Source organism: Gigantopelta aegis, chromosome 10 (assembly GCF_016097555.1).
Source record: "Gigantopelta aegis isolate Gae_Host chromosome 10, Gae_host_genome, whole genome shotgun sequence".
Taxonomy (NCBI): Eukaryota; Metazoa; Mollusca; class Gastropoda; order Neomphalida; family Peltospiridae; genus Gigantopelta; species Gigantopelta aegis.
The window spans coordinates 3,102,189-3,111,960 of record NC_054708.1 but is presented as its reverse complement, the minus strand read 5'-3'; the positions used below and the strand labels follow the sequence as shown (position 1 = coordinate 3,111,960).

General features: G+C 40.2%; 1 protein-coding gene across 3 annotated transcripts in view; it reads right to left on the bottom strand.

The window, feature by feature from the left end:
- LOC121383355 (formin-binding protein 1-like) overlaps positions 1-9,772 on the bottom strand; it is an 82,700-nt gene that overhangs the window by 7,945 nt on the left and 64,983 nt on the right. For all 3 annotated transcript variants that reach the window (XM_041513334.1, XM_041513335.1, XM_041513336.1), the window contains 3 exons: positions 8,102-8,234; positions 1,485-1,624; positions 680-765 (listed from right to left, as the gene is read on the bottom strand). In XM_041513334.1, coding sequence (XP_041369268.1) covers positions 680-765; positions 1,485-1,624; positions 8,102-8,234 — 359 coding nt within the window. The remainder of the gene's footprint in view (positions 1-679; positions 766-1,484; positions 1,625-8,101; positions 8,235-9,772) is intronic.

Genomic DNA, 9,772 nt, shown 5'->3' with positions numbered 1-9,772 from the left:
TCCATATAAAGCTTGATTATAGTAATCTCTAAGATACTGGAAAGTAACAACGAACTAACCGTCAAATGGATACAAAGCTCGATTGTAATAGTAATCTCTAAGATACTGGAAAGTAACAACAAACTCACCGTCAAATGGATACAAAGCTTGATTATAATAGTAATCACTAAGATACTGGACTGTAACAACGAACTCACCGTCAAATGGATACAAAGCTTGATTATAATAGTAATCTCTAAGATACTGGATCATAACAACGAAATCACCGTCAAATGGATACAAAGCTTGATTATAATAGTAATCTCTAAGATACTGGAATGTAACAACAAACTGACCGTCAAATGGATACAAAGCTTGATTATAATAGTAATCTCTAAGATACTGGATCATAACAACGAACTCACTGTCAAATGGATACAAAGCTTGATTATAATAGTAATCTCTAAGATACTGGAATGTAACAACAAACTGACCGTCAAATGGATACAAAGCTTGATTATAATAGTAATCACTAAGATACTGGAATGTAACAACAAACTGACGGTCAAATGGATACAAAGCTTATTATGATAGTAATCTCTAAGATACTGGCATGTAACAACGAACTCACTGTCAAATGGATACAACGCTTGATTATAATAGTAATCTCTAAGATACTGGAATGTAACAACAAACTCACCGTCAAATGGATACAAAGCTCGACACGTTCCGATCACAGAATAGTTGTCAAATTCATCTCCGTCCGTAAAATCTCCTTCGACAGCTCTGAAAGCAATGTTAAAACAAACCTGTTAAATACAGGTGATCTACTGTAAAATACTCGCTTTTTATGGCTTTGAGGATTCTCAGTGTGGTTTGCTCTTTGTCACAGAGGGTGGTTGCAACCTAACATTTAAATCTAAAACAGATACCAATACCAGTGAAGAGAAACAGGACACTAAGATAAGCCAGTATAATTAAGTAATAATAATATTTTTTTAAATCCTGTTTTTTTTAAATTTTGCATTGATACCTTACTATTCACAATTAACCTACTATTTAATTTTTACTCAATTAGAACAGACAACAAAAACCCATTAAATAAATAAAAAGCATATATATTATATAGCTTTATGAGAAACAGTAAAACACATGTCTAGGGTAATTTTGTAGAGGGTAAGTTAATTTTGTAGACAGGGTAAGGTAATTTTGTAGACAGGGTAAGTTAATTTTGTAGACAGGGTAAGGTAATTTTGCACCAATTCTGTTCTATGCGAGTGGTAACAAGCAGGATTAGCTCTGGCTATGTAAAATGTTTTACCAAATTATCTATTAAATGCCGAGTATTGCACAAAGACAAATATTTTCAACAAAATATCAATCATTCCATGAAATTCTTTCGCCAAATTAAAATAAAAAATTGCCAGTTGTGTTTAAAATTTGCCACTGATGACTTTGTCGAGTGGCGGAGCTAGCCCCGACGAGTGTAGATGTGTCAAACTCACTGATACATGTTGGATGTGTTGATCGGCGGCTTCTGCTCGGGGTCCTGCTGGTGGACACTGCCCTCGGAGACGCTCTGTGACAGCGAGTCGTCTGACGCACTGTGTCGCCGGTGTTTGCCGTCACACTCCACCAGGAACGACTGCAACACAACAACATAATAGGCTTATTTATCTGCTGTACAGGAGTAAGTTGAAATTGTTTGTACTGTGTATATGTGATTGTGTATGACCGCAACACAACAACACAATAAGCTTATGCAAGAGTACATTGAAGTGTTGAATGTGATTGTGTGTGACTGAAACAAAACAACATACAAGTCTTATTTCTCCGGTACTTTGGAGTACATTGAAGTGTTTGTATGTGATTGTGTGTATGATTCAAAGAAAGAAATGTTTTATTTAACAACACACTCAACACATTTTTATTTAAGGTTATATGGCGTCAGACATATGGTTAAGGACCACACAGATAATGAGAGAGGAAACCTGCTGTCGCCACTTCATGGGCTTCTCTTTCCGATTAGCAGCAAAGGATCTTTTATATGCACCATCCCACAGACAGGGTAGTACATACTACAGCCTTTGATAAACCAGTCGTGATGCATTGGCTGGAACGAGAAATAGCCCAATGAGACCACCAACTGTATGATTCAAACACAACAACATACAAGTCTTATTTCTCCGGTATACAGGAGTGCGTTGAAGTGTTTCAATGTGTGATTTTGATGAGATTCCGGGAGCCAGAGGCTTGCAAAAATCATGTAGGACTCTCTAGCTTGGCTAGCATACGAGCCTGTATGGCTTGTAAAAATTATTTGTACAAATTACATTGATTCTTCAAAATGACAGTCAACATATATCTCAAAATCCTGGGAAACCACAGTTTTGAATAGCGATCTTTTCCATGGTTTCATGCAAAACATTTAGTGTATCTTCTGTTCTACTGGAGGCGTAGGGCAGGGCTTGCTGGGTTGGTGGTGGGCTCTACAGATTTGCAAAGTAGCACACTGTGTTTGTATGTGATTGTGTGTGTATGACTGCAACACAACAACACAACAGGCTTATTTCTCCGGTCTACAGCAGTCCAATGAAGTGTTTGTAATGCGTACATTAAACACAACAGCAGACTCTTATTTCTCCGGTCTACAGCAGTCCACTGAAGTGTTTGTAATGCGTACATTAAACACAACAGCAGACTCTTATTTCTCCGGTCTACAGCAGTCCACTGAAGTGTTTGCAATGCGGACATTAAACACAACAGCAGACTCTTATTTCTCCGGTCTACAGCAGTCCACTGAAGTGTTTGTAATGCGTACATTAAACACAACAGCAGACTCTTATTTCTCCGGTCTACTCTTATTTCTCTGGACTACAGCAGTCCACTGAAGTGTTTGTAATGCGTGCATTAAACACAACAGCAGACTCTTATTTCTCCGGTCTACTCTTATTTCTCCGGTCTACAGCAGTCCATTGGAGTGTTTGTAATGCGTACATTAAACACAACAGCAGACTCTTATTTCTCCGGTCTACAGCAGTCCACTGAAGTGTTTGTAATGCGTACATTAAACACAACAGCAGACTCTTATTTCTCCGGTCTACAGCAGTTCATTGGAGTGTTTGTAATGCATACATAAAACACAACAGCAGACTCTTATTTCTCCGATCTACTCTTATTTCTCCGGTCTACAGCAGTCCATTGGAGTGTTTGTAATGCATACATAAAACACAACAGCAGACTCTTATTTCTCCGGTCTACTCTTATTTCTCCGGTCTACAGCAGTCCATTGGAGTGTTTGTAATGCGTACATTAAACACAACAGCAGACTCTTATTTCTCCGGTCTACAGCAGTCCACTGAAGTGTTTGTAATGTGTACATTAAACACAACAGCAGACTCTTATTTCTCCGGACTACAGCAGTCCACTGAAGTGTTTGTAATGCGTACATTAAACACAACAGCAGACTCTTATTTCTCCGGTCTACAGCAGTCCACTGAAGTGTTTGTAATGCGTACATTAAACACAACAGCAGACTCTTATTTCTCCGGTCTACAGCAGTTCATTGGAGTGTTTGTAATGCATACATAAAACACAACAGCAGACTCTTATTTCTCCGGTCTACTCTTATTTCTCCGGTCTACAGCAGTCCATTGGAGTGTTTGTAATGCATACATAAAACACAACAACAGACTCTTATTTCTCCGGTCTACAGCAGTCCACTGGAGTGTTTGTAATGCGTACATTAAACACAACAGCAGACTCTTATTTCTCCGGTCTACAGCAGTCCACTTAAGTGTTTGTAATGCGTACATTAAACACAACAGCAGACTCTTATTTCTCCGGTCTACAGCAGTCCACTGGAGTGTTTGTAATGCGTACATTAAACACAACAGCAGACTCTTATTTCTCCGGTCTACAGCAGTCCACTGGAGTGTTTGTAATGCGTACATAAAACACAACAGCAGACTCTTATTTCTCCGGTCTACTCTTATTTCTCTGGTCTACTGCAGTCCATTGGAGTGTTTGTAATGCATACATAAAACACAACAGCAGACTCTTATTTCTCCGGTCTACTCTTATTTCTCCGGTCTACAGCAGTCCACTGAAGTGTTTGTAATGCGTACATTAAACACAACAGCGGACTCTTATTTCTCCGGTCTACAGCAGTCCACTGAAGTGTTTGTAATGCGTACATTAAACACAACAGCAGACTCTTATTTCTCCGGTCTACTCTTATTTCTCCGGTCTACAGCAGTCCACTGGAGTGTTTGTAATGCGTACATAAAACACAACAGCGGACTCTTATTTCTCCGGTCTACAGCAGTTCATTGGAGTGTTTGTAATGCGTACATTAAACACAGCAGCAGACTCTTATTTCTCCGGTCTACAGCAGTCCACTGAAGTGTTTGTAATGCGTGCATTAAACACAACAGCATACTCTTATTTCTCCGGTCTACTCTTATTTCTCCGGTCTACAGCAGTCCACTGAAGTGTTTGTAATGCGTACATTAAACACAACAGCGGACTCTTATTTCTCCGGTCTACAGCAGTCCACTGAAGTGTTTGTAATGCGTACATTAAACACAACAGCAGACTCTTATTTCTCCGGTCTACTCTTATTTCTCCGGTCTACAGCAGTCCACTGGAGTGTTTGTAATGCGTACATAAAACACAACAGCGGACTCTTATTTCTCCGGTCTACAGCAGTCCACTGAAGTGTTTGTAATGCGTACATTAAACACAACAGCAGACTCTTATTTCTCCGGTCTACAGCAGTCCACTGAAGTGTTTGTAATGCGTACATTAAACACAACAGCAGACTCTTATTTCTCTGGTCTACAGCAGTCCACTGAAGTGTTTGTAATGCGTACATTAAACACACACAGACTCTTAGACTCTTATTTCTCCGGTCTACAGCAGTCCATTGGAGTGTTTGTAATGCATACATAAAACACAACAGCAGACTCTTATTTCTCCGGTCTACAGCAGTCCATTGGAGTGTTTGTAATGCGTACATTAAACACAACAGCAGACTCTTATTTCTCCGGTCTACAGCAGTCCACTGGAGTGTTTGTAATGCGTACATTAAACACAACAGCAGACTCTTATTTCTCCGGTCTACAGCAGTCCACTGGAGTGTTTGTAATGCATACATAAAACACAACAGCAGACTCTTATTTCTCCGGTCTACTCTTATTTCTCCGGTCTACAGCAGTCCATTGGAGTGTTTGTAATGCATACATAAAACACAACAGCAGACTCTTATTTCTCCGGTCTACTCTTATTTCTCCGGTCTACAGCAGTCCACTGGAGTGTTTGTAATGCGTACATTAAACACAACAGCGGACTCTTATTTCTCCGGTCTACAGCAGTCCACTGAAGTGTTTGTAATGCGTACATTAAACACAACAGCAGACTCTTATTTCTCCGGTCTACTCTTATTTCTCCGGTCTACAGCAGTCCACTGAAGTGTTTGTAATGCGTACATTAAACACAACAGCAGACTCTTATTTCTCCGGTCTACAGCAGTCCACTGAAGTGTTTGTAATGCGTACATTAAACACAACAGCAGACTCTTATTTCTCCGGTCTACAGCAGTCCACTGAAGTGTTTGTAATGCATACATTAAACACAACAGCGGACTCTTATTTCTCTGGTCTACAGCAGTCCACTGAAGTGTTTGTAATGCGTGCATTAAACACAACAGCAGACTCTTATTTCTCCGGTCTACTCTTATTTCTCCGGTCTACAGCAGTCCACTGAAGTGTTTGTAATGTGTACATTAAACACAACAGCAGACTCTTATTTCTCCGGTCTACAGCAGTCCACTGGAGTGTTTGTAATGCGTACATTAAACACAACAGCAGACTCTTATTTCTCCGGTCTACAGCAGTCCACTGAAGTGTTTGTAATGCGTACATTAAACACAACAGCAGACTCTTATTTCTCCGGTCTACAGCAGTCCACTGGAGTGTTTGTAATGCGTACATTAAACACAACAGCAGACTCTTAGACTCTTATTTCTCCGGTCTACAGCAGTCCACTGAAGTGTTTGTAATGCGTACATTAAACACAACAGCAGACTCTTATTTCTCCGGTCTACTCTTATTTCCGGTCTACAGCAGTCCACTGGAGTGTTTGTAATGCGTACATAAAACACAACAGCAGACTCTTATTTCTCCGGTCTACTCTTATTTCTCCGGTCTACAGCAGTCCACTGGAGTGTTTGTAATGCGTACATAAAACACAACAGCGGACTCTTATTTCTCCGGTCTACAGCAGTCCACTGAAGTGTTTGTAATGCGTACATTAAACACAACAGCAGACTCTTATTTCTCCAGTCTACTCTTATTTCTCCGGTCTACAGCAGTCCACTGAAGTGTTTGTAATGCGTACATTAAACACAACAGCGGACTCTTATTTCTCTGGTCTACAGCAGTCCACTGAAGTGTTTGTAATGCGTGCATTAAACACAACAGCAGACTCTTATTTCTCCGGTCTACTCTTATTTCTCCGGTCTACAGCAGTCCATTGGAGTGTTTGTAATGCATACATAAAACACAACAGCAGACTCTTATTTCTCCGGTCTACAGCAGTCCATTGGAGTGTTTGTAATGCGTACATTAAACACAACAGCAGACTCTTATTTCTCCGGTCTACAGCAGTCCACTGAAGTGTTTGTAATGTGTACATTAAACACAACAGCAGACTCTTATTTCTCCGGTCTACAGCAGTCCACTGAAGTGTTTGTAATGCGTACATTAAACACAACAGCAGACTCTTATTTCTCCGGTCTACAGCAGTCCACTGAAGTGTTTGTAATGCGTACATTAAACACAACAGCAGACTCTTATTTCTCCGGTCTACAGCAGTTCATTGGAGTGTTTGTAATGCATACATAAAACACAACAGCAGACTCTTATTTCTCCGGTCTACTCTTATTTCTCCGGTCTACAGCAGTCCATTGGAGTGTTTGTAATGCGTACATTAAACACAACAGCAGACTCTTATTTCTCCGGTCTACAGCAGTCCATTTAAGTGTTTGTAATGCGTACATTAAACACAACAGCAGACTCTTATTTCTCCGGTCTACAGCAGTCCACTGGAGTGTTTGTAATGCGTACATTAAACACAACAGCAGACTCTTATTTCTCCGGTCTACAGCAGTCCACTGGAGTGTTTGTAATGCGTACATTAAACACAGCAGACTCTTATTTCTCCGGTCTACAGCAGTCCACTGGAGTGTTTGTAATGCGTACATTAAACACAACAGCAGACTCATTTCTCTGGTCTACAGCAGTCCACTGGAGTGTTTGTAATGCGTACATTAAACACAACAGCAGACTCATTTCTCCGGTCTACAGCAGTCCACTGAAGTGTTTGTAATGCGTACATAAAACACAACAGCAGACTCTTATTTCTCCAGTTTCTCCAGTCTACAGCAGTCCACTGAAGTGTTTGTAATGCGTACATAAAACACAACAGCAGACTCTTATTTCTCCGGTCTACACCAGTCCACTGAAGTGTTTATAATGCGTACATTAAACACAACAGCAGACTCTTATTTCTCCGGTCTACAGCAGTCCACTGAAGTGTTTGTAATGCGTACATAAAACACAACAGCAGACTCTTATTTCTCCGGTCTACAGCAGTCCACTGAAGTGTTTGTAATGCGTACATAAAACACAACAGCAGACTCTTATTTCTCAAGTCTACAGCAGTCCACTGAAGTGTTTGTAATGCGTACATTAAACACAACAGCAGACTCTTATTTCTCCGGTCTACAGCAGTCCACTGAAGTGTTTGTAATGCGTACATTAAACACAACAGCAGACTCTTATTTCTCCGGTCTACAGCAGTCCACTGAAGTGTTTGTAATGCATACATTAAACACAACAGCAGACTCTTATTTCTCCGGTCTACTGGAATAAGTTACGTTTTTGTACTGTATAAATAAGATTGTGTGCATGTACAGGTATGTTTGCATGTATGTATGTATGTATGTATGTATGTATGTATGTAGGAGACCACTACATCAGCAAGTCTACACATCAACAGTAAATCTGAAGCTGCTTTTACAATTTTAAAAAGACAAAAATCAAAACCACTGTAAAACTACCTCAAATTTTTGTAGTTCGTGACGCAAGGTATCAATTTTTTGAGCATTTTCTTCAATCTTTTTATCTAGTGAACTGGGATCGCCTAAGGCCGTGTTACTGGCGTAAACATCTCGCATCTTCAGCATGCCCTCTCTGAAAAAGAAAACACTAAGTCAGCACTTCTCATACAAACAGAGAAAACAGCAAGTCGGCACTTCTAATACACACAGAGAAAACAGCAAGTCGGCCCTTCTCATACACACAGAGAAAACAGCAAGTCGGCCCTTCTCATACACAGAGAAAACAGCAAGTCGGCCCTTCTCATACAGACAGAGAAAACAGCAAGTCGGCCCTTCTCATACAGACAGAGAAAACAGCAAGTCGGCCCTTCTCATACACACAGAGAAAACAGCAAGTCGGCCCTTCTCATACACACAGAGAAAACAGCAAGTCGGCCCTTCTCATACACACAGAGAAAACAGCAAGTCTGCACTTCTCATACAGACAGAGAAAACAGCAAGTCAGCACTTCTCATACAGACAAAGAAAACAGCAAGTCAGCCCATCTCATACACACAGAGAAAACAGCAAGTCGGCACTTGTCATACACACAGAGAAAACAGCAAGTCGGCACTTCTCATACAGACAAAGAAAACAGCAAGTCAGCCCTTCTCATACACACAGAGAAAACAGCAAGTCGGCCCTTCTCATACACACAGAGAAAACAGCAAGTCGGCCCTTCTCATACACACAGAGAAAACAGCAAGTCTGCACTTCTCATACAGACAGAGAAAACAGCAAGTCAGCACTTCTCATACAGACAAAGAAAACAGCAAGTCAGCCCATCTCATACACACAGAGAAAACAGCAAGTCGGCACTTGTCATACACACAGAGAAAACAGCAAGTCGGCACTTCTCATACACAAAGAGAAAACAGCAAGTCGGCACTTCTCATAGACACAGAGAAAACAGCAAGTCGGCACTTCTCATACAGACAGAGAAAACAGCAAGTCAGCCCTTCTCATACACACAGAGTAAACAGCAAGTCTGCACTTCTCATACACACAGAGAAAACAGCAAGTCAGCACTTCTCATACAGACAAAGAAAACAGCAAGTCGGCCCATCTCATACACACAGAGAAAACAGCAAGTCGGCACTTGTCATACACAGAGAAAACAGCAAGTCAGCACTTGTCATACAGACAGAGAAAACAGCAAGTCAGCACTTGTCATACAGACAAAGAAAACTAACTCAGCAGTTCTAATTGTAACCCGTCACGTCTTGTTACAGACAGTTCCATAATATCAGGCTTCTGACAAATGAATATTTGCAAAAACCATTTTTGGGTTATGCAAAACTAAATTCAAGTATCCTGTTTCCTTTTCACATAACCCATTATGTACAGGTAAATGATGTCCTAAATTTACAACAGGAATGAAAAATAGATTATTACATTTGCCTGAGTAATGTACAAATGAAACAACCATTATATACATTTTCATAGGCCTGTTATAATAATAATAAAAAAACATGCTTACATTCATATCATGTAAAGATTTCAAAGAAAACTTTGCTTACTTTTAGGACAATTAAGACTGCAACTTCTAAACAAACCCATACTGTGCATGTTCCCTAGCCATATCTTTCTTTATATTATCAATCTTCGACTGTAACTTCTTTCACAAACAAA